At 48.8% G+C, this 25,447-nt stretch overlaps 2 protein-coding genes across 6 annotated transcripts in view; both read left to right on the forward strand.

Annotated features, from left to right (window-relative positions):
- LOC135233399 (uncharacterized) overlaps positions 1-3,099 on the forward strand; it is a 34,293-nt gene extending 31,194 nt beyond the window's left edge. Inside the window, exons 3-7 of one of the 5 annotated variants that reach the window (XM_064296990.1) lie at positions 297-585; positions 1,087-1,298; positions 1,860-1,961; positions 2,261-2,307; positions 2,413-3,099. In XM_064296990.1, coding sequence (XP_064153060.1) covers positions 297-585; positions 1,087-1,298; positions 1,860-1,961; positions 2,261-2,307; positions 2,413-2,562 — 800 coding nt within the window. In that variant the 3' untranslated portion in view covers positions 2,563-3,099. The remainder of the gene's footprint in view (positions 1-296; positions 586-1,086; positions 1,299-1,859; positions 1,962-2,260; positions 2,308-2,412) is intronic. The other 4 variants (XM_064296921.1, XM_064296937.1, XM_064296901.1 and 1 more) reach the window with 4 other exon arrangements.
- Positions 3,100-4,025: 926 nt separating this feature from the next.
- On the forward strand, positions 4,026-24,883 carry LOC135233365 (dual specificity protein kinase CLK2-like). The gene is made up of 13 exons (XM_064296818.1): positions 4,026-4,184; positions 6,974-7,149; positions 7,629-7,920; positions 10,700-10,790; positions 11,998-12,064; positions 14,001-14,117; positions 17,489-17,655; positions 17,923-18,017; positions 18,869-18,998; positions 19,148-19,230; positions 22,483-22,562; positions 22,846-22,936; positions 23,587-24,883. The coding sequence occupies exons 2-13, from the start codon at positions 6,974-6,976 to the stop codon at positions 23,785-23,787; spliced, it is 1,590 nt and encodes a 529-aa protein (XP_064152888.1). The 5' UTR covers positions 4,026-4,184; the 3' UTR covers positions 23,788-24,883.
- The last annotated feature ends 564 nt before the right edge of the window (positions 24,884-25,447 follow it).

The following is a 25,447-nucleotide window of genomic DNA, read 5'->3' on the forward strand; positions in this document are numbered from 1 at the left end:
CCTGTACCTGTCAATCAGGATGATTGTTGCTAGTTTATAGTTTCACTGATCATGTGTGATAAAATTAACTGAACTGTGAGCTATCATCCAGACAGTAGGGAGTATTTATGCAATCATGAGGGCACATTGTGCTTAAATTATTTAAAAGGTTTTCAGCAGGTAGTTTATTGATCTATTGTATTCTGTCCTTCCATTTCGTTATATATTAGTAGTCACTGAAATTATACGGAAACATAGAAAAATGGAGTATTATTTAACGTTTATTTGCCCTAATCTGTTGTATTGTTCTTGAGCAGATGTCTGGACAGACAGCAGTGAAGTACATTTGCTGAATGAATGGACGGGTGAGGGTGGAAGCCCAGAGCTGGATTGGAGTGAAGCTCAAACACCAAACAGTAGTCAAGAGTTTATATCTGAATGGAGGTATGAGACTAATGCGAGTGCCCTTCTGGATGTACGGCACACTGAGTTGCGCTGTGTAGTGACCAGACTCAGTGCCCCCTGGGTAAATATCTACTGGCGGTCGACCCGCGAATCATGGAACAAAACTGGCCAGACCTGGTCTTTGACAGACACCGAGAGAGGGTAAGTGGGGTTCAGGGAAATTCTTGCATTCAAATGGTCTATTCTTATTTTGCATAAAAATATGCATTTGAGGGCTTCTGTTAGTGAAGTTGGTGAAGGCCAGGACCTCTAGCATAAACATAGCTATCGTAAGTCTCATATCATTACCTAACTGTAACCAGGAGTCCTCAGTGCAGGGCACATTGGGTCTCAATTGTAATAGAACATGCATATATAATACTGATAATCGTAATGTCACTAATTTTAATTTTTCTCACTTTATTTTATCAATGATGAGTAATTAAAATGATTGAATAAGGCCTGTCAAATCATAATCTCCTCAATATCTCTGAAAAAAAGTAGTTACGTTGTTATGTGCAATAATTTTGTTTCTTTAATTGGACTAATGAAACAGGGTTTGAGGCTTGCTTATTCCAACCAGTGGCTTGAGATTATAAGGAAAGTAACTTTTTGTACAAGTAGTCTATGCTTCTGTCTAAATTCTTGCTTTATTATTGACAGGTACAGGATAGAGAGCCGGTTGCGAATTGGACTAAAAGTGAAGTCTGGCAGGGAGGATGAGGGGATGGATTTGGATAAGATGGTGGAAATGGATGAAGAATTGTGGTGTGAGGTCCAGGTTGGGGTGGATGTCTCTTTTCAGAGCCTAAAGTTTTCATTCCGTCAGAAAACCCATACTGACCCTGGTTGCCACGGGCGACATAGCTCAGGAGGTAAGACCGATTGTCTGGCAATCGGAGGGTTGCCGGTTCAAACCCCGACTTGGGCGTGTCGAAGTGTCCTTGAGCAAGACATCTAACTCCTAACTGCTCTGGCAAATGAGAGGCATCAATTGTAAAGCGCTTTGGATAAAAGCGCTATATAAATGCAGTCCATTTACCATATCACATTTTATCTATCTATCCATCCCATTCTATAAATTTAAATGATATTCTATTGTGGGCATTCATTATATGCAAGTAAGTACATCAACAGAATGTGTGTATATATCCTATGTTGATGATAAATATGCACATGCTTGTGTGGTAACCAGAATGAGAACATATAGCACAGTGCCATATAATACAACAGCACCATCTTCTGTCTACTGATGTTTTTGCACTCAAAGCAGACTGCTTGAGTTCATGAAGATTCCATGGCAATGGCCGACTGTAGCCTGCTGTACTGGATAATTAGATTCAACAATGAATATGTACGATATGCAATTGTACATTTAATAGAAAGTTTGTGTATAGTCACTATTATAGTCCAATATGGTTCTATGTGATTTTCAGAATGGTGCAATGGACTCCTATATGGTGAAATAGCCCTTTGTGTGCTCTGTGTGTGTCTTCTCACCCTGCTCATCTGTGACTGTCTCCGCCACCAGCATAAAGGTATGCTGTTCATGCTCCCCTAACACTGAAGGAGAAAATGTGTGAATGACATGCCAGTAAACACCACATAGAGAATGGAGCAGACATGAGGGGAAGCTGAGAGGTGTGGAACATAAAGTGCAGAGAGACCAACAGAAATAAAGAGGGGATTAAGAGGGGACAGCATTAAAACAAACAAAAAAAACGGATTAAGGGAGATAAACTGAAATCTTAGTAAGGGACTGAAAAGGAGAGAAGGACCAAACAAAGGGGAAATGGAATGACTGAAATTACAGGAGTGTTACTCTCCTGTGTTTCAGGTTCAGAACCGCCAGCGACCGAAATGTCAACAACATTGGACTCTTGCGTAAGCATTTTGCATGTTCCCTCACATTAACAGCATCATTCAATAACAGAATGAAGTATTTAATTCAACTGAACTAACAAGTCATATTTCTGCATGTCTTTGCAGAGAGATGTTGTCTTTTCAGACATGAACTATGCCCGTCTGGATTTAAAGAATCAACCCAAGACAGAGAGAAGACAAAGACAGAAGAGCAGACAGGAAAACAGTCATGAAGACGGACTGGTGTACAGCGAAGTGGGACACAAACATGTTTGAAGATTACAGCATGGGTTAAAGATGGAAAGAGACATTCACATGCCTTCAGAAGAAGAAATACAGAAAGTCTCACTGATACTACAGGAACTCCCCAGGGAAAAAGGACAGAAAGGCAAACAAAGACAGGCAGATCTGTACAGTCATTTAGGTTTTGAATATCTTGTGTTTGTCTCTCAGTGTAAACTTGCAGTGTTTGTGATTTTTTTCAGACCTCCTAATTTTGGGGATGCATTAACAGAAATGCATGTGTCTATAAGAGCAGTGCTTCCTAAAGAATTATTTTGACCTATGATCTATCACTTGAAGATCTTTTTTTCTGCAGCATACCAAAATGATACAATGAATATGCTACTTGTCGCAATGTTGCCTTATTATCCTGCTGATCAATGAGAAATGCGCGAAATGTGCTGAATTTATCTAAAGTGAACTGTTTGGTCAATTACTTTTTTTACTTAGCTCATGTTTTATGCAATGAATTAGTCATTTAAAATTTTCATGTTTTTTTTCTCACCCCAAAATAAATTCCTGTGACGCTAACTGGGCATCGTGTTTCTGCTGTCTGGATAAAAGAAAGTACACTTGTGACTGGAGTGGTACCCTAATTTTACATAGAAATCGTACCCCTAACCAGCAATAGATAATTCATTTGTACCTTTTTTGCTTGTAAAAGCTACTTATTAGTACCCAAATATAACATTTTGTAGTTTCAGGGTACATGTGGGAAATTTGTTCAGAAATAGCCCCCCACTGTACCTTTATTTCCAAGAGCACATGCTGAGTTGGGAAGCCTTCTGAAAATCACATGGTGAACTTCTCAAGTTTGCGCTGCTGTGGCCACTGCCTGGATGTGCAGCGTAAATGGGAATGATATCCATCTTGTTAGAAAGAGGAGGAAATAAAATATGCAGTGAAAGATGTGGCTCAGGAAGTGAACCGGATCATTTGTGTCATTATTGAGAACGAGCAGAGGAGGAAATCGACCTCAAACTATTTGTAAGTGTGGCTCAATCTCAATAAATAAGTTTCTGGTGGGAAAAAAATGTTAGGGTGTTGATAAATCTGGTAAAAACACACAGATATAAAAGCATGCTGTTTCTCAATGCATAGGTTACAATTTCTTCTTTAAAGTTCACACAGGAAATAATTTATCAAAAATTATGTTTTGCTAATTAAAATCTTAGAATCTTAAAAACGTCAATCGAATATCCTTAATGCCTTATTTAATAATAGTTTTGGGGTATTTTCAAATATATCAATTATTTTTTCAATTTTAAAAAATGGTTCAAATGAAATTTTCAATTAAAAATATCCCAAAAATCATTTGAGAAAATTACTTATTTTTATTTTAGAATTTTACTCTGAATGAATTTGCCTATTGAGCCTAATTTCGTCCAAATCTAGAGGGGCATCGCTCCAAAAAAAGCATTTTAGGGGCCCTGCCTGCGTTCAACACGCTCCATCGGTTTCACGAGCGCGCCCGTCAGCTAAGGAGAGAGACGTGAGTGTGAACGCGCGAAAGAGGAGGAGGAACTGGGGAAACGGATTCGAACTCCGATAGACCGAAGAGAGACGACAGCACGGATTTCCTGTGGGATAAGTGGACGGGCCTCACTGCTAAAACGGTAAAATAAATGCATACATAGCACCCTATCTGTCTGCAGATAACGATATCAGACACGCTTGTTCGCTGAACCGTGTCATTAAAACGGTGTAACCTACTTCAGTAACGTTACAGTACTCCCCTGTCTTCCAGCACTCTGCACACATTCTTTTCCATTTTATCGGACAGCTATAGAAAGCTACCGTTAGCCAACAGCTAGCGAGTAAGATGGCGGTCGTTTTGGTTATACGCAGGGCAATGTTGGCTTAAAATGGCGGAGTCCAGTCGATGAATATGGAGTGAAATCGCTTGGATACACAAAGGTGTTTGGCATTGCAGCACTGCGTCTTTCATTTATCGAAATTATACAGTATGTGGTCGAAATATATAAAGCCATATTTTCCAAAATATGATCAGATAGCTAACTTAGCCACCTAGTCTAGTTGGCTAACTAGATAAATAACATTCGCTCAGATGTGTCTGTCCTGAACTTAAGTAAATCATCGAAGTACTAACGTTGATGTATGCCCCTCTACTAATTTAACGTTACTTGCTACACGTCCGCATAATCCGTAGCCACGCACGAAACATGCTAAAGTTAGTCGTCCTAGTGCGGGTGCACATTTCAAAGTTGCTAACGTTCGTCTACGTAGGAAGACCTAAACATATGTAGCCGTGGTTAGCCTTTAGACTATATAGCTAGTTGGCTTACATTTGCCAAAATTGCTCATTTACGATGGTCAGTTCGAAAATCAGTTAACGCGCCACCAAATTGACTGCTAGCTAGCTATAACGATAGTTTGCAGTGCTAGCTAGCGCTAAGGTTGTAACTTCGATGCAGGATCCTGGTGGTAGCTAGTTAGTTAGCTCAGGAAACTTTGATGTGTTGTTGCAGATTCGGGGTTGATCAATGGGCAACTAAACTGAGTTTAATGCTAGTAAGCTGTCAACGCCCACTTTGTTGTTGGCTGGCTTGCTTGCTAGCTAGCTAGCTAGCTAACACAATGTAGCTACACATGCTGGCACTGTTTTTGTATTAATAACACTAGATAAAAAGCTAGCCAATGAACCCCTCCACAATGTTATCACATGGCTGTTCTTTCATTTTATGTTTTGGGCTGGGCGAGCCATCTAACATGGCATTTCAGAGGCGATGCCTCAAGAATAAGACTTTCTTTATCAAGCAATTTGCATTTAAACATTTATAATACTACGGAGTTAAAACTTTTTTTTTCAAGGTAGCTATATTTACTTGATATATGTTGTTTGAAACATGTGGTGAGTTTTACCTGCTCGTTGCATGTGGATACCTAAAGGAATGGTTCACTTGCTGGGTTTCTTTGAACTAATTTCTATTTTAACATTTAAATAATACAATTTTTAAAAAGCTCCAGAAAGTGAACCAACTATTTATATTACTCCTGGTGGTGCTGAACAATGGTTAGAGGACTGGATACTCTGGTCCTGAGCGTTGCATGTGGTTTTCTGGTTTTCACTCGTTAGTGCATTTTAAAATTTTTATTTTTTATAACAGTACCTACTGTTGCATTATGGCAGATATTGGATCTTGAGCTTGCTTAATCTTGTTAGTAGTTGTTTTGGGAATTGATATGAATTCCGTCGTTCCTGCAGAAGGCTTTGTGCTTAAAATTTTGACCAAGCATGTGTTTTAAAAAATAATATTAGCGAGTGGTCATATATTATCGAGACGCACCGCCCTGTTTTGCAGTTCTTGGTGATATTTTGGCAGTTGTTTGCTTGTGCTAAAACTGAGAGCAGCAGCTGAGAGAGAGAGAGAGGGTTTGTGAGGGGGCGCAGACAGGTGTGAGGTACAAACCGCTTCAGTTTAGAAAGCGCCCTTCCCCCACGCGTCTGCGTCTCTTCCTCGCCTGGGTCCCATTTCTGTGGTGAGGGTGTTTGCTGGGTCACGCTCCCTCCCCTCCCCCACCTCACTCTCCATCTCCTCAGACACACGCTCATTTATTCGTACACACGGTCGCTCAAAACGAGAAGTCATTTTGGGCTGGCAGTTTGCTGCAGGTTTCCGGGCTCTGAACCCTATTTTGCATCTCATTGCTTTATAATTTTTCAGAACGGAATGTTCCTGGTTTGAGTTTATTGTGACCTGATTTTGACGGTTTGAATTTGGAAAATGGCTCAGAGTGCATAATACATAGCTGCCCTTGTCTTTTACTTTTTCCTCTCCAACATTTTCTCTCTTTCCCATTCGCCCCCATCCTAATTTCTCCTCCTCTCTGCCACTTTATTGCACCTTATTTAAAGTTATGGTGTGTTTATTTTGCTTCTTCCTTGCCTTCCATCTCCCATATGCCCTCTACCTCACTAATTGCAGTTTTATGCTTTTGGGTTGTCCAGCTCCTCTCTGCCCTGCCTCTTTTCAATACCTTCAGGTTTGAGGTGTCCCTTTGTGACACACACACACACTGCCTTGTTCTGTTAGTCGTGCTGATGGTTATCTATGCTTCCTCTTGTGTTCGTGTAGGGCCTATATCAAAGAGTTTTGTGGTGATTTACTTCATCTCTATTTCACTAATGAACCTTGTAATAAAAAAGAAAGTCAATGGATTCATGTAATTTTCAAATAATATTTGGACCCAATTGTTATTTACCTTCATATCTGTTGATATTTGCTGCTGGTATGGCCTTGAAATTGGTATGAAAGTGCATTCTAAATGGAATTAAAAAGGGTTTAGGAAGTCTTAAATTTAGCTTGTTGAAACCTGCTGGTACCCTGCTCTGGCTCCTCACTTGACCTCACCTCTCCGCTTGTCCTCCTCTCCCCTGTCCCAGATGCCTCACACCAGAAGGTATCCGTCTCCGGAGCGGGCCAGCCGGGGCAGCTACCAGGACCGGTACCGCGGACGCAGGGACCGGCGGCAGAGATCCCCTTCCCTGTCCTCCAGCGGTGAGCGGGAGAGGAGAGGGGGCGGCGACCGGCGTGAGGACAGCTACCTGCGCTCCAGGAGGTCAGCGTCCTAAAAAAAAAAAAGAGGAACCCAGTACGCTTCGCCTCTGTAGTCCTAATGCGATCATTCAGCTGCTGCACTGTGCAAGCATGCTGAGCCTGTGGGTTTTAAAGCTCTTGATCTCGTATACGTAACGCACGGATCTCGCTCAAACATGCCGGTCGATAGAAAACAAGGATTCAGTCCCAGTCGTGGTTGCGATTAAAATTAATTGGATAACTGAACTGCATATGTTCTTAGTGAGTGAGTCCATGATGTTTCTTTTTGGGCATTCAGTCATTTACAGTTTAGGTGTAGAATCGATAATTTAGTATGGTATTTGTGAAACAAATTTCTTATATTCAACGAGCAGATGGAATATACTTATAGAGTGGTGTGAGTGCTTCTGTTTTTTAAAGTTTATTAGCCACCCTGTTGAGATTGCTTGCTATGTCTCTCCCCCTCCCGCTTGAATTTCGCTGCTTTTCTCCCCGCCGCAGCTATGACAACCGCTCCACAGATCGCAGGCCCTACGACCGGCGCTACTGCGAGGGCTACAGGCGTCTGGACTACAGCCGCGAGCGCGAGCGGGCGAGAGACAGGGACCGCGAGCGGGAGAGGGAGCGCGCCGCGCCCGAGGGCTACTACACGCGCGGAGACGCGGCCGCCCGTCCCTACGACTGCCGGCGCGACAGAGGGCGGGAGCGGGAGGAGTCGTACGGCCGGACGGACAGCAGGCGTAAGCACAAACGAAGGAGGCGTAGAACCAGGTCCTATAGCCCGTCCACTTCGGTGAGTTCTGCCCGACCCGCGTCTCTCTCTCTCTTTCCTGCTCCCTCGCTCTCCTTTCTTTCTGCCTTTCTTTGTCGCTCGTCCTTTCCCATGTTTTCTTCCCTTAAGTCTTCCCCATAACACCATTTTGTCCACAGCCCCCGGGCTCGGTAAGTAGTAAACTTTTCCTCATGTCTCAGTGTTCTTGTTTTTTTTTTGGTATTGGAAATCTGTTTTTTTTTCATTGCTGTTGAGAATAAGCAAATGTTTCTGAATGAGGAGCGAACTATTTTACTCGGTATTCTTACAGTTCAGTCTAGAACTGTGAGTCTAATCTGTAGACTCACATTTTCACACGCTAGCCTTGACACTAAGCTACCCAAACTGTGTGAGCATTATACTTGTGTTCTGTGTGCATATAATTAGTATTTGTGGCATGGATGTTAAGTTGCACTTGTGAGCAAACACTGAGCAGTGTGATCACTGAGTCCGCTTTAGCCAGGTTGCCATAGCTGATCGCCGAGCCAATTTTAGCCAGATTGTCATAGCTGACGACTGAGTTTGCTTTAGCCAGATTGTCGTAGCTGATGATCAGTTTTAGCCAGTCAGCCAAGCGTTTCTCTACTGTGGCCCTTCTCAGCCCATCTTCTGTGAGCTCAGCCTGTTATCAGCCGTGGTTAAGTATTGCGCGGTCACGTGACCGAACTGGGGTCAGCACCGCTGCCTAATTAATGCTACTTGTGCCCTTAGGGCCTGTCCACCGTCTTTCACGGCCAGTCAGATCGAGCAAGTTCACGCACCCCTCGTTTTTTATAATTGATTATAAACACATTTACGTGTGATGCATTTTTGAGAGAGAACTTTGCTTCTGGTGTGGACAGTCACTCTTCGAGGTGCAATTTTAAAACGAACACAAGGAGCTTAATTCATATTTATATTTATGAAAATGAGTCCCCTGGTGTGGTTGGAGATAGTGGTGACTACGGTTAATGATTGTTGTTTTGCTCATTCCCTCCAAGTATTTTGCAGCAAGTGGCTGCCCAGCAGCTGGTAGATTTACTTGGGTGGTTATCTTGACTATTCATATTTAACCCCCTGTAGTGCGCGTTGGAAAGTATAATCACCTTCAGAGACGATTGGTATCTGGGGTTATGTGCCATGGCTTCTGGAGGCAGAAACTGGATCCTCCGGCTCCGTTCTCAAAGTTTTGATTCTCCTTGCCGCTTTTTCCCCGGGGAGTCATGACCGGGGTTTATTATTAGCATGTGTCTCAGCTCTCACCCTCTTTCCCTTCGCCCTCCTCATATCGCTCCCTCCCTCTCCCTGCTCTCCACCCTCTCTGTCCTTTCCCTGTTCTTTCTCTTGCTCTCTCTGTCTACCTCCTAATCACCACTTTCCTGCTCTTTCCGCTGTCTCCTTTTCTTCTCTCCCCCTCTCTTAACCTCCCCCTCCCCGCTCTCTCACTTTCTCCTCTGTTAGCGTTCGTATCTTCCTGCTTTCTGTGCTTTTCTCTCCCTCTCTCTTCCCCCCCCCCCCCCTCTTCCTGTCCCTCCCCGTGCGCGAGAGCGATGGGCAAAACCGAGCTGTATTCGGTGTATAAGACCTGCGTCGGCTGTGTCTGCCTGTGCCTGTCTGTGAGTACCTGTCTCCTCCCCTTTCCCCCCCGCTCCGCCGCTGTGTGTTCCTGCTCTAGCTCTGCTAAGAGTGAACCCTCCCGCTGGCCTTCCTGTCGCCTCCCCGTCTCCTCGGCTCTGCATGCAGCACCCCCCCCTGCCTCCGCATGCTCTCTGTGTACGCTCTCCGCTCCGGTCCAGTCCGAGCCTCCTGCCTCTCAGCTCCTCATGCACCGATATTAATAACAGAGCCTTGTGGATGTAAATAGGCTGGAGAGAGCTCCTCGGTGGAGGCCACCGAGCCCCTCGGCATTTCCCTTTTAGCCCTTAGCCTTAGTGTGCATTTCAATTAGGGTAAGAGCTCTTATGGTGACTGTGGTGTAGCTCTGGCTAAATCGAGCAGAACTCAGCTACAGTGCGAGGAATAGCAGGGTAGGGCTGTAATGTGGATATTTGTGCAACTGTGTGATCGTGTGTGTGTCAGCGTGTGTATGTGTGTGCTAATGTCATTGTGAATCAGGCTCACTCCAGCTACAGACCTGTGCCCTGTTGGGCACTGTCTGTGTGCGTGTGTGTGTGTTTGTGTTTTATCACACACAACTCTGTCTGTTGGCTCCAGAACAATGGAGTGAGGGATGGGGTGCAAATGCTGCTGATTTTGTTCTCAAAGTACTTCCAACTGTTTGAATTATGTTTGAATATCACTTTTGCTTTCAAATAATCCCCCCCCCCCCTTTTTTTCTATCTAATTATTTCTGAAATGTTTGTGCATCCATTCTGCATTTTCTGACTCATTGTTTTTTCTGTAGCGGTTATGAAAAAAAGAAAATGTTGCATTTTTATTGCTCTAATCTCATTTAATAATTTTATGCATTCATGGATGTCTCTGTAGACTTTCGTTTTTGTTTGGTAGGAGCAGCAGATAAAACGGTAGAGAGAGAGAAAGGTGGGAGACAGACGGAAAGCAGTGGGAGGAATGTGATCTTTGACTTGTTCCCTTGCACTATATCCTTATCGTTGTGTATCCCTCACGCGGTGTGGTGTCAAATGACTCGCCCTATGACCGCCCATTCTACCTACAACTACACCGCCTCCTCCCGCTGTCGCCGTGGCAATGGCTGGCCCTCTCCCCGCGCCCCCCCCCCCTCTCCCCGGCTGTGTCGTCCTCGAACCCTGGCGGGCCGCAGCGGACCAACAGCCGGACGCGGGCGTTGAGTGTGAGGGACGACGAAGAGGGGCACCTGGTGTATCGGAGTGGGGACGTCCTGCAAGAGAGATGTACTCACTGCCACTACTTTATCGTAACCCTTCTCCATATCAGCACATCCATAGAGCATTAAGAGGAAAGGGATTACCCATAATGCAGTTCTGCCTGCTTCTCTTCAGCTGAAGTGACGGATCACTTTGTGTAGTACACACAAAGGTGCATTCTAGATGGAATTTATTTGTCAGGATAGATTTAGTTTTTTTTCTTCAGCATATATGCTCCAGCCGTGTATATAAGTATTAGATTTGAAGTGTTTTGGGGTTTTTTTTTTTTTTGGTTTCTTTCAATGTCTTTTAAAATTGAAAGCAAAAGGCAACGGGTTCTTTTAAAATATAATTTATTTTCAAATCAGTTTCACAATGTGATTAATTTTCCATTCCTCGTCTTTCATTAATCACTGAGCTCCCCCCCCTACCCAGACCTCTAAAACCAGCTTCAATTAACCTACTTCTAATGAAACATGCCAGTCATCTGATACAGGCCAGACCTCCCTCTCCCAGTCCAGCAGTCTTATGTTCTCACAAGTCTATTTAAGAGCACGGTCACAGAACAGATTGGGAAGAGAAAAAGGCTGCCTGTTTTTTCTTCTCTTTTTGGTTGTGTAGTACTTTTTCCTTCCTTCAGTCAGCCTTGAACACCTGAAAATCTGCTTTTTTCCCCAAGGGAGAAATGAGAATCCTTTCAGTTGAAAGCCAGCCCCTCCTCTTCTCCCTCTGTCCCTCTGCTCTCATCAGTTTACTCACTTCAAAAGAAACGATTGTCGGCTTTTTTTTAAAAGTTTTTTTTAAACTCAAGCAGTGGTGTCTGTGGTGAAGGATGGAAAAAATCTACGATAGAAAAAGGCCTATTTTAAAAAAAAATGTATACTTCAGATGTGTGTTAACATCTATCGCTCCCACCCTTTCCCCCAAAGTCCCATATAGTGCACCCAGCCACTGCAGGGGATAATGTGTGTAGCGCCCGTTTAGGAAAAAGTGTGCGGGTTGGGTGGGTGGCATTCGCCAGTATCAGGCCCTAACAGTGAGAGGGAGTATTTTCCTACCAGGGGAAGGGAGGCCCAGCCTCCTCTGAGTGTGAAAATGGCTGTTCTTACTGCCTGTTCCTCTTGCAGTGTGTCACCTCTGTTCCACACTTCTTAACCAGTTCTCTGTGTCTGTCTCTGTCTCTCTGTGTCTGTCTCTCTCTCTCTGTCTCTTTCTCACGGCCCCACTCGCGCAGATGAGGTTGTGAACACGTTGGGGGAAGGCACCTTTGGGAGGGTAGCGCAGTGCGTGGACCACCGCAGGTATGACACTTCGCTTCTGAATGAGCTTCCGTTGTAGAGGGTGCATTTGAACAGTCAACCGCAGCCTTGTGAAAACCCACATTTGCAGACCTGCCAACCTGCATGCATTTTGTGTACCGACCACGCAATTCTTGGTAAAAATACGCAGGTACGAAATGCCAGCTGAAACTACGCAAACAAAAAATATATGTATATTATTGTAATTTAATTACGGAAAACAACCAATTAATACAAAACAATACCGTACATTTATTCGGTATTTAAACTACATCCCTCGGATTGAACCAGATGCTACGACCTTGTGCTTGTGGTTCTGTAACCCCTCCCCGACCCACTCAACATCCACTGATACGCAGCGGTACTTTATTATCCACCGAGGCGTTACGCTGCATTGCTGAGGTAAAATGGGAAGTGGGGAGTAATAATCAAGCACAAAAATGTGACCGTAATATTAACATATAAATCGGTAAAACATGTTCGGTAACTTTACGAGATGATGCATTTCAAGGGGTATATCCTAATGAGATAAATTTGTGGTTATAGTTAGCCGTAGTAGTAGCTCGCATGCGATTTAGCCTCGCTACGAGACGTGAATAACTGATGGAGTAATTTAGCTGCAGTAACTCAAACGCTACGTAGACTCGCTGTTCAAACTTTGAATCGCGCACGCTCTTTTGGAGCAAAGTGACCATTGCAAAGGTGTTTGACTATAGACTGCTAACGTAGCAAATAATTCCTATTATTGCACCCAGTCACCCGACCAGCCTTGCAGTTAGAAAATAGTCATGACGTCAGATGACGAGGATACTAACTAGGAGAGAGAGAGCAGCAGACCTACTAAAAAGAAGCGAGTCCATGCCTCCCAGAAGTTCCTCGCAAAATATCAGGAGCAATGGCCGTGCCTCCGCCCCTCAAAACTTCCGCACCATGCATTTTGCACATTGTGCAATTATGATTTTGACATTAGCCACCAAGGAGCTTCAGGTAATAATTTGGCTAAACCTCTAGATACAAAAGCCTACATTCCTAGATAAATTTTCAGTTGAATACTATTTTTTTCATTAGGCCTATATGATGTGTGCCTATATAAGCTGATTTAATTATTTAATTGTAAAATAAAAATGGAAATCATGAACAGAAACTTGGTTTTATTCATAATTGATAGTGTTTTACATCACAACATAAGCTTTTTTTACATTACAAGTTTCTGTAAATACTTGAAAATGAAAACATGTTACAATATACAAAATAAATTATTTCCATTTTTATTAAATAAGTGAATGCAATTCACTTGTGGTTATCAGTTTGTATAAGCACACACATCATGTAATGAAATATTAATCATGAAAAGATTGTTTTAAGCAGGTGTACTCAAACTTTTGACTTGAAAGTATATCATAATATAGCCCAGTGCAGTGCAAGCAATATTTTGGAATCAGGTCAAATTATACAATTTTGTCTGATCACTTTAACAGTCAAAACTAGAATTAAGAAGAAAGGCTTGTGTGTGCGTGCAAAGCGAAGTGGTGCGAAAGCATGTGAACTAAGCGTTACACTGGCTGTTGTGGTACTCAAAATATTTTCCTAAGGTTGGCAGGTCTGCGTTTGTATATTTAAATCCAAATTTACATCTAAGGGGAGATGGGTCAAATGAGATGTGAACAGGTACACGTCGTTTGTACCGTTAGCCTATAAGTTTCAGACTGCATTCGTTATGCGTATACTTTTGTATGTGTTACATTTCGGAACTGATGGTGGCTAAAAAATAAAAGATTTTACGAGATCTCAGCTCTTTGCCTGCCATGGAAAGATTTACCTCATACAGCCGTGGTGTTCGGAGAGTAAAGGGGTGTTGTGTGTGGTGTGTGTGTGCGTGCGTGCGTGTGGGTGTGTGCGTGCATGTGTGTGCGCGTGTGTGTGTGTGTGTGTACCTCAGGGGTGGATCCCGTGTGGCCCTCAAGATCATTAAGAATGTGGAGAAATACAAGGAAGCAGCACGACTGGAGATCAATGTTCTGGAGAGGATCAATGAGAAAGACCCAGAGAACAAACAGTGAGTTCCGCCATCATCATCTGTATCTACATCAGCCCATATCATCTGCATCTACATCAGCCTACATCATCTGTATGTACATCAGCCTATGTAACACTCGAGGCTGAGAAGGTTCTGGAATATGGAATTTGTTTTAAGTCAGAAACTCAGTTGAATTGACTCATAATTTTTGTGGGGGGAAAACTTTGCTGAATTGAATAACTGAATAAGCACATAGTCTAAATATAGACTGTGCACTGCATGTACCCAACCAAAGGTATTTGTAGCATTAGAGTTGGCTCACATTCGTTTTTTTTACAAGACAGCCCTTTTTATCTGTTTGCACAGTTCTTTTGACTATTGTATGATTATTAAAGTCAACCACCAGGGTGTGCTGTTACTGTATATTATAATCCTGTGGCATGGATGCCTGTTGCTTTTCTCAGGTGCAGCATGTCTCTGTACAGGAGATACAGACCTCAGGGTCTGCTGGTTTCCCGCTGGTTTTCGCTGTTCCTCAGCACTAAATTTATAAATATAGCCGTTCTTTACTCAATTAACTTGTTTCTCCTGGTCTCTCGGGTCAGAGTTAGTTGCTGATTTTAAGGTGAAAATGAAAACCAGCAGACCCTGTGGCCCTCCAGGATCAAGAACCCCTCCGTGTTAAGTTTACGAAAAGGGGGGTTGGGCACACTAAACTTGGAAACGTAACTGCGTCCTGTCGTGACTCGGTACGCCATTACCGACCTACAGAGTGAGCGGTGGTGACAAGCAGCCGTGCCGTCCTGCGTTTGCGTCGTCTGTCGCGTGCCCTTTCACCCACGCACTGCTGAATGCAGAACCGCGGCGCTTTCGTTTGCTGGTCTGTGCTCCTGGTTTTTTGGGCTGTTGCATTAAATCTGCCCCCCCCGTGCTTAAGCAATGACGCTTCCCAAATAAGTACGAGGATATCATTTCAGACATGAGGCTACATGGACTCTCTGCCTGCCAGCTGGCCTGCTGCCCTTCTGTCCTTACGGGGCGCGGCGGTGATGGTGTTCCTGAAAAGCGCACCGCCCTGTGAACGTGAATTTCGCCCTCGGTTAAAATGACGACGGAACCGTGAGCCTCACAGTACTGTGCCAGAGTTATATTTTATCCTATGAACCGATCAGATCCTGTTTTCATAGGCTGATGCGGCATTTTTTGATTCATTTTGCTGAGAAACCACCTCACCTGCCTTATTTTCTTGGAGGTACATTAAACTGCGTGATTGAACTCAGTGGGACCCGAGGGAAGGTGGATACACGTAAGATCAGATAATCAAGTGACGGTATTTCATAATGAGGTCGAGTGAGCCACAGAGTCTTCATGTGGCTGATTTCTCACATGCTGTAACTATGCTGTCGCGCGGTCGGACTCGAACCCCTGCCGTCGCGGCTCGCAGTGAGCACGTGGACAGTGCTCTACGGGCCACGCCACGAGGCACCATGCCGCATGAAGATTCTGAATCGGGAAACTTCATTATTCCTTGTTGACGGTACTAAAAACCAGTCGCGTTTGGCAGAAGCCCAGCGGTCCTAGCTTGCGCCGGGAACACATGCACGGATGTTCCGTTAATGTGCAGGGCTCGCGCGAGAGGTGGCGTTTCGCCAGGCTGTCCGTTTCTATTAGGAATTGACATCGTCATATAAATGAGGCCGTGGGATAATCCAGTAGGTGGCTTATGCGGGAGGTTGGTGTGAAAAGGCCCATGCTCTTATTTACAGCCCTGTTACATGAACACGTCAGACACTCCTAAGATAAGAGATATACTTTTTATTTTCCTCTGCTCGCACTTCATAGATATCCTTTCAGAGATTAGCTGTGCGCCAGGCAGGGATGTACAGGGGTGGACGGGGCCGCATTACACTCAGGTCACACACACACACGGGAGCCGGAGTGCACCGTACAATGGGCAAATTCAATTTGGACTTGAGAAAACAGGATGAAAAGACGGCCCAGTCGCGCAGCCTCGGCTGGCTTCAAAGCAGCGCCGCAGCCCGCATCTGGTCTCGTTCCGGACGTGCGAGAACACCTTTGAAGTGGCGCACGCACGCAGTTCGCTTTGTGTCTGCGTGACTGTCACAGGCCTCGCTTGGCCTGCTCAGCCTGTTGGCTCCCGTAGCAGAACAGTCTTAGAATATTAATACGGTAAGTTAAGAAGTGAGGAGGGAGGACACGGGTGATGTATTCATAGCTTTGGTAGGTAGGTGGTAGGGCGCGATGGCACTACAGAGGCAGAAATCTGCTTTAGAAGGCTGAATGCCAGCAGCGTTTCCAGCTGGTTTGGAAAATAAAGACATTTGGCTTTTGGAACAGCTGTTCGTTTTTTCACGTGGTCTGAACCAGTACGGCAGTAATTCATATTCTGAGACGCTGTGGTTTTGAAAACACAGATTTTCTGTCTGCATTGTGGGTTTATGAGATTTTGGGGATTTTATTCCCCACGCGCAGCTCCTTGTAGGGAAATGCGTTTCACCTACAATCCCAGCCAGCTGAGCATCGAGACCCGGGCAAGAAAAACCAGCTCCAGAGAGGAGCAGTTATTTTTATTTTCCTATTATTATTTTAACAGTTTGATGATGATAATGGTGACTCAGACCGGTTGATGCGCTTGCCAGGAATTCAGGCTGTGCACCGTAGCGTAGATTTTACAGCTTCAGACTTGGGCTGTGCCATTAGCCAATCAGGAACTGTCGTGCGCTGTTGCTGGGCTAGGCGTTCTTCGCACTGGCAGGGGCCGCGTGGCCTCGTGCTGGCCCAGGCTCCTCTGCTTACAGCTGCACGAGCTCCTGCCAGCCGCGCCCCACGTGCCCACGGCCTGCCAGCTGCTCTGAGCGACAGACCCGCCTGCCCCTGCGTCCAGCGCCAGCTCTCCTGCAGCGCCTCGTGGCGCCTAGTTTGGGGAAACATGGACTTGCTCCTCAGGAGGCGCATCACAGAAGTGCCAGAGCTTTTACATTACATTACAGGCATTTAGCAGACGCTCTTATCCAGAGCGACTTACACAACTTTTTACATAGCACTTTACATTGTATCCATTTATACAGCTGAATATATACTGAAGCAATTTCAGTTAAGTACCTTGCTCAAGGGTACAACGGCAGTGTCCTTACCCGGGAATCGAACCTGCGACCTTTCGGTTACTCAGCTTTAGCTGACATCCAGTGATATTAGTCCCCATCGACGCCAGCAGTCACCTCTATTATCAGATCTGCATCGCTGCCAACTAGGCGTAAGAATAAGATGAGAAAATTGTACTAGATGTAAGAAATATGTTATAAGTCTCTAAACAAAAAATGACAAAAAAACTGTTATCAGTGGCACGGGCTCAGTGTTTGACTCCGCCCCCTTCTCTTCTCCCTCCCTAGTCTGTGTGTGAAGATGTACGACTGGTTCGACTACCACGGACACATGTGCATCTCCTTCGAGCTGCTGGCGCTCAGCACCTTCGACTTCCTCAAGGAGAACAACTACCAGCCCTACTCCATCGGCCAGGTCCGCCACATGGCCTACCAGATCTGCCAGGCGGTCAAGTGTGAGTACGCACACGCCTGCCTGCACATGCACTCGCATGTGCTCATAAGCACAAACGCACAGACACGCACACATACACACACACACGCACGCACGCACTCTCACGCTCACACACATGCTCACACGCACAAACACATACGCATGTGCTCACGCAACTGCACGCAGAAATACACAGACATACACACACACAAGCACATCTCTCCAGATAAGTGTGTGTCTGTCTGTCTGCGCGTGTGGTCGGATTGTGATGTTTTCATTGCACCTGCAGTTCTCCATGACAACAAGCTGACGCACACCGACTTGAAGCCAGAGAACATCCTGTTTGTCAACTCCGACTTCACCATGACCTACAACGTGGAGAAGGTGAGGGGGCCGGGTGTGAGGGGCTGAATGGAAACGCTCTCGGTTTCGCTTCCTGGCCTAATGCCACCGCAGGTGGGGAGAGGGGTTTGTCTCGTCGCAGTAATGCTGCGGCTGAGATTAGCACCTCCCTGCGCCCCTGGCTCATAAGGTCATAACGCCTGCCGGTCGGTAGCATCCGTCGCGCTCTCTGCGTGACTGGGGTGCGCCTCTAGTCCGCAGCGTTGCCGTCTTTGCCGAGCCCCTGCCCTGCTGAGCTGCTGAACGCTCCGGCTGTCCCCGCTGTGTCGCTGCGTTCTCGTCGCTCTCTGACCGTGCCGTCTCTGCGTTCCTGCCGAGTGTGTGATGAATGCTATTGACAGTTACTGTGCCCAATCTTAGTGTGGTTCATAGTCTGTCATTGTGCCCCTATCATGAGGTTTATGGTGTGGAGAGTTATCGTGCTCTCATCCTTGTGTATTTTTTAGCATTGACAGTTACTGTGGCCCTGTCCCCGTGTGGGTTTTAGCATTGACAGTTATTATGGCCCTGTGTCCGTGTGGGTTTTAGCATTGACAGTTACTGTGGCCCTGTCCCCGTGTGGTCTTTGGCATTGACAGTTACTGTGTCCGTGTGGTCTTTAGCATTGACAGTTACTGTGGCCCTGTCCCCGTGTGGTCTTTGGCATTGACAGTTACTGTGTCCGTGTGGTCTTTAGCATTGACAGTTGCTGTGTCCGTGTGGTCTTTAGCATTGACAGTTGCTGTGTCCGTGTGGTCTTTAGCATTGACAGTTGCTGTGTCCGTGTGGTCTTTAGCATTGACAGTTATTGTCCGTGTGGTCTCTGACGCTCTCTCGCTGTCGTCTCCCCTCAGAAGCGGGAGGAGAGGACGATTACGAGCACGCTGGTGCGGCTGGTGGATTTCGGCAGCGCCACGTTCGACCACGAGCACCACAGCACCATCGTGTCCACGCGCCACTACCGTGCCCCCGAGGTCATATTGGGTACGTGACTTACCCCCCCTCATGGTTACCGCACGCTCTGACCTGCGTTCAGGGCGCTTCCCCCCCCGCCTCTGTCGGCAGCGTCTCCTGGGCTCCTGTGCTGTTCTGTGGTTTGACGCGGCCCGCGTTTGTCTGTCTGTGCGCCGCAGAGCTGGGCTGGAGCCAGCCGTGTGACGTGTGGAGCATCGGCTGCATCCTGTTTGAGTACTACCTGGGCTTCACCCTGTTTCAGGTACGGCCTCGCCTTCCTGCTCGCTGTGGGTGCAGACCGCAGGTTATAGCTGCCCCGGGGATCGGCGCCCTTGTCTGGGTGCGTGTGAGTGTGTCTGTGTGGCATTGCGAGAGTGATGAGTGAGCGTGTGTGTGTTTGTGAGTGTGTGACTGACTGACTGACTGAGACTATTCACACATTTATGAATAGAGGCTGTGCTCGTGTTTGTGACAGACTGTGCAGATGTATGTGACAGAGACTGCATATCTTTGTGACTGAGCCTGTGTGTGCGCTGCTTAAGTGGTTGGTGTGGGGTCTGAGCCCAAGGCTGCTGCAGCAGGGGGACACAGCTGCAGGCTCCGCCCGTCTTCCACAAGGACAAGCTCACAGCAGCCCGGCGCTGGCAGGGACTCCTGGACCAAAAGAGCGTCACGCTCCTTCTGACCTGTCACTGTTACAGAGCCAACGAGTCCTGGGCTCACACTGACCCTGCCCTCCCTCCTCCTGCCCCCCTCCCACGCTCTGACCCTTCCCCCTGCCCTCCCTCCTCCTGCCCCCCACCACAGAGCACTGGACCTGCCCTCCCTCCTCCTGCCCCCCTCCCACACGACTGCCCCCCCCCCCCCCCCCACCCACACAGAGCGCTGGACCTGCCTCCCTCCTCCTACCCCCCTCTCACACACTGACCCCCCCCCTGCCCTCCCTCCTCCTGCCCCCCACCACAGACACTGACCTGCCCTCCCTCCTCCTGCCCCCTCCCACACACTGACTCCCCCCCCACCCCCACAGAGCACTGGACCTGCCTCCCTCCTCCTGCCCCCCTCCCACACCTGCCCCCCCCCCCCCCCCCCCTCACAGAGCACTGGACCTGCCCTCCCCTGCCCTCCCTCCTCCTGCCCCCTCCCACACACTGACCCTCCCCCCCCCCCCCCACCACAGAGCACTGGACCTGCCTCCCTCCTCCTACCCCCCTCCACACACTGACCCCCTCCCCCCCCCCCCACCACAAGCACTGGACCTGCCCTCCCTCCTCTTGCCCCCTCCCACACACTGATCCTGCCCCCTGTCCTCCTTCCTCCTGCCGCCCCACCACAGAGCACTGGACCTGCCTTCCTCCTCCTACCCCCTTCTCACTGCATTGCCCTGGCCTGCCCCCCTCCTCCTCCCCTTGCACTTTTCCACAGCCCTCGGGTGCTGTTGCTCAGGCCAGCGGTGCAGGTCTTTAATCAGCGCAGATGATTTGCGTCAGGCCTAAAGTGTGGGGGGGGGGGGGATGACAGGCTGTGAGAGATGAGGCACTCAAACTGTCGCTGGCGCTGATGAAGTGGGGGCGGGGGGGCGCTGAGGGGGCGCGGGGGGGGGGGGGGGGCGTGCCCTTGAGCTGTGCGTCAGCGCCGCCCGCTCTGGTCTCACAGCTCCTCACCGTTACTCCACCGTCCTTCAGCCAGCCTTGAGCCTGCGCCAGGGAGGGGAGAGAGGGAGAGAGAGGGGTGAGGGAGAGAGGGAGAGACAGGCAGGGGGATAGAGCGACAGAGCAGGGAGAGGGAGAGAGAGAGGTAGGGAGAGAGTGGGGAGAGAGGGAAGGAGAGAGACAGGCAGAGGGAGAAAGGGGGAGAGAGAGTGAGTGTGTGTGGAGACTGACAGAGTTGGGAGGTGTGTGTGTGGAGACTGACTGAGAGTTGGGAGCTGTGTGTGTGGAGACTGACTGAGAGTTGGGAGGTGTGTGTGTGGAGACTGACTGAGAGTTGGGAGCTGTGTGTGTGGAGACTGAGAGTTGGGAGGTGTGTGTGTGGAGACTGTGACTGAGAGTTGGGAGGTGTGTGTGTGGAGACTGACTGAGAGTTGGGAGGTGTGTGTGTGTGGAGACTGTGACTGAGAGTTGGGAGGTGTGTGTGTGGAGACTGAGAGTTGGGAGGTGTGTGTGTGGAGACTGACTGAGAGTTGGGAGGTGTGTGTGGAGACTGACTGAGAGTTGGGAGGTGTTTATGTGGAGACTGACTGAGAGTTGGGAGGTGTGTGTGTGGAGACTGAGAATTGGGAGGTGTGTGTATGGAGACTGACTGAGAGTTGGGGGGTGTGTGTGTGGAGACTGACTGAGAGTTGGGAGGTGTGTATGTGGAGACTGACTGAGAGTTGGGAGGTGTGTGTGTGGAGACTGACTGAGAGTTGGGAGGTGTGTGTGGAGACTGACTGAGAGTTGGGAGGTGTGTATGTGGAGACTGACTGAGAGTTGGGAGGTGTGTGTGTGGAGACTGACTGAGAGTTGGGAGGTGTGTGTGTGGAGACTGACTGAGAGTTGGGAGGTGTGTGTGGAGACTGTGACTGAGAGTTGGGAGGTGTGTGTGGAGACTGACTGAGAGTTGGGAGGTGTGTGTGGAGACTAACTGAGAGTTGGGAGTGTGTGTGTGGAGACTGACTGAGAGTTGGGAGGTGTGTGTGTGGAGACTGACTGAGAGTTGGGAGGTGTGTGTGGAGACTGACTGAGAGTTGGGAGGTGTGTATGTGGAGACTGAGAGTTGGAAGGTGTGTATGTGGAGACTGAGAGTTTGGAGGTGTGTGTGTGGAGACTGTGACTGACTGAGAGTTGGGGGGTGTGTGTGTGGAGACTGACTGAGAGTTGGGAGGTGTGTGTGTGTGGAGACTGACTGAGAGTTGGGAGGTGTGTGTGTGTGGAGACTGACTGAGAGTTGGGAGTTGTGTGTGTGGAGACTGACTGAGAGTTGGGAGGTGTGTGTGTGGAGACTGTGACTGAGAGTTGGGAGGTGTGTATGTGGAGACTGAGAGTTGGAAGGTGTGTATGTGGAGACTGAGAGTTTGGAGGTGTGTGTGTGGAGACTGTGACTGACTGAGAGTTGGGGGGTTTGTGTGTGGAGACTGACTGAGAGTTGGGAGGTGTGTGTGTGTGGAGACTGTGACTGAGAGTTGGGAGGTATGTGTGTGGAGACTGACTGAGAGTTGGGAGGTGTGTGTGTGGAGACTGTGACTGAGAGTTGGGAGGTATGTGTGTGGAGACTGACTGAGAGTTGGGAGGTGTGTGTGTGGAGACTGACTGAGAGTTGGGAGGTGTGTGTGTGGAGACTGTGACTGAGAGTTGGGAGGTGTGTGTGTGGAGACTGACTGAGAGTTGGGAGGTGTGTGTGTGGAGACTGACTGAGAGTTGGGAGGTGTGTGTTGAGACTGACTGAGAGTTGGGAGGTGTGTGTGTGGAGACTGTGACTGAGAGTTGGGAGGTGTGTGTGTCTGTTGGTCATTGCTCCCTTTCCCTCCTTTCAGACGCATGACAACAAAGAGCACCTGGCCATGATGGAGAGAATACAGGGACCCATCCCCTCCAGAATGATCCGGAAGACGAGGTTAGAATCTCTCTCTCTCTCGCACGCACTGTCACTCACACATGCATGCATGGTCACACATACACACACACACACAGACACACAGGCTTACTCACGCCCATGCCACACGCACACACACACACACAGGCTTACTCACACCCGTGCCACACGCACACATGCTCTCGCACATACACACGGGCACCGCACATATGTGCTGTTAGCGAACGCCCCGTCTCTGTCCGGGCCCTTCTCTGCGTCCTTAGCGGGATTAGCGGCGTATTGAGAGCTGCCCCTCTCTCCTCAGGAAGCAGAAGTATTTCTACCGCGGGCGTCTGGACTGGGACCAGAGCTCCTCCGCCGGGAGATACGTCAGAGAGAACTGCAAACCGCTGAGGGTGAGGATGGGGGGAGGGAGGGAGGAGTGCAAACCGCTGAGGGTGAGGATGGAGGGAGGGAGGGAGGTGTGCAAACCGCTGAGGGTGAGGATGGAGGGAGGAGGGAGGGAGGAGTGCAAACCGCTGAGGGTGAGGATGGGGGAGGGAGGGAGGAGTGCAAACCGCTGAGGGTGAGGATGGGGGGAGGGAGAGAGGAGTGCAAACCGCTGAGGGTGAGGGTGGGGGAGGGAGGAGGGAGGAGTGCAAACCGCTGAGGGTGAGGATGGGGGGAGGGAGGGAGGGAGGAGGCAAACGCTGAGGGTGAGGGTGGGGGAGGGAGGGAGGAGTGCAAACCGCTGAGGGTGAGGTGGGGGGAGGGAGGGGGAGTGCAAACCGCTGAGGGTGAGGATGGGGGGAGGGAGGGAGGAGTGCAAACCGCTGAGGGTGAGGATGGGGGGAGGGAGGAGTGTCAGGGTTGTCAGTGGGCATGCAGAGAGAACAGATGGCAGATGAAGAGGAGATGATAGTTGTGTTTAATGAACAGTGTGGTCCTTGTTGCATCGCGGCTTCCAGCAGGTGCTAACCTTGCCCCCCTCTGGCCCCCTGCCCCCGTCCCCTTTCCTCCTGTTCCCCTCTGCCCCTCGTCCCCTCCCCCCCCCCCCCCCCCCCAGCGGTACCTGCTGTCTGAGGCTGAGGAGCACCACCAGCTCTTTGACCTGATCGAGAGCATGCTGGAGTACGAGCCCTCCAAACGCGTCACTCCCGCCGCCGCCCAGCGCCACCCCTTCTTCTGCCCCCTGCGCGAGGGGGGCGGCGGGGGCGACCCCGGGGGCAGCAAGAGCTGGGAGGGCAACCGGGACATCAGCCGGTGACCGGGGGAAGCGGGGGAGCGCCAGGGAGGTCTTCCCCCGACCCAAGGATTCGGCTGAAGAGCGCCCCGCTGCTCTGTTCTCCTGCCTGTTCTCACCTCCCCCCTGACTGGCCTCGCTCTCTCTCCCAGCCTCCCTCCTGCCTAACCGCACAGCACGTGCAGACAGGAAGAGGCGGGGCGCAGGCACGGGGGGTGTGGCCACCATATCAGACTTTGGGCTCATTGGAGGGAGACTACTGGAGAGCGGTGACGTGACAGCGACACCAGCCAATCCATGTTAAACAGACTTGACCTTCGTGGGTGTTGGAAGGGGTGAAAGCATCAGAGGGAGTGTTTTGAGAAGCCCACCTAAAATCTGTCTGCTTCCATCGTCTGCCTGGTAAAGGGTGGGGGAAGGGCTCAAACTGAACTCTCACTGCTGATTGGACGAGAGGGACTGGGAGAAGAAGAGGGGTCTCTGTAGGCATGCAGGTGACTGGCTGCGACTTTTAGACTTTTTGTGACGCATACGTAAGCCGTTGGCTGATCCCTGATTGGAGAGGGCAGGTCTGGTGACGTCGCCAGGCGACGGTTGCTCAGCACGCCCGCCGTCTGGCCTGAGTGAGTGGCGATGTGGCTCCACGCATCCCTGGCACGCTCGCTCCCGCGCCGGCGGCCCGTGGGCCTCGGCCTGACTGACCGTCTGCTCCTCTCTGACATGGCACCAGGGTGTTCATCAAAACCGTGACCGGTGCTCCTTGTTGCTGAGTGGTTAGACGCGGCATTGGTAACTTTTACATGGTTTTTCATAGCTCTTTTGGCGGGAAGTGTCAGTTCACACACACACACGCACGCACGCACACACACACACTCGCGTGCGTACTATACACTTTCCTTGTGTAGAATGTACGTGATTGCAAAGAATACTGCCTGTCTGACATTAATTGAAGCACAATCTTACCTGCTGCAGATATTCTCTGTCACAGACACGCAGCCTACACGTTTACAGTATTTATTGGGAAGCCACAGCGGAGCGTCTGTTTTTTTTTGTATGAAATGAACTTTTGTATAGACTGTATATATGTACAATTCTATAATAAACACAAGCTACTATTCTGGCCCGTCTTGTCTTCTTGTGACTGTGAGTGGTTGGTGCTCTGGCCCGTGTGCACTGTCAGTTCCCCTGAAAGACTGAAAGACCTGCCACAGTGAGTGTACTGGAGAGGGTGTCTGTAATCGTAGGTGCTGAAGGCCGTAGTCACAGCGCACGCGTGTGAACTGGGACCCTGCTGCCACGGTTACTTTGTCGCCGGCACCGTGGTTCGTAAGCCACCGCGTGCGTGTGTGTGTCGATGCGTGTGAACGACGTGGCGTGTGTGCGTGCCTGCCTGCGTGCTGATGTACAGGTGGCGTGCCTGGAGCCCTCACCCCACCCACTCAGGAGGAGGCGGGATTCTGAACACATCTGCAGCCTTTCTGAACACTCACGTCACCCGTCTGTTAATATTGGCGTGATTTGATTATAGGAAAGGGGGGGGGGGGGGTGGTGCATAAGATTGACATAAAGCCTTTCGAAGGGCCACAAAACACCTTTGTAAACGCAGCCAAGTGTTTTCGGTTTAAATACTTCTACAATGTCAGTGTCGCAAATGACACTGCCATGACTCTGGTTTGGGGTCATG

Source organism: Anguilla rostrata, chromosome 1, assembly GCF_018555375.3.
Source record: "Anguilla rostrata isolate EN2019 chromosome 1, ASM1855537v3, whole genome shotgun sequence".
NCBI lineage: Eukaryota > Metazoa > Chordata > Actinopteri > Anguilliformes > Anguillidae > Anguilla > Anguilla rostrata.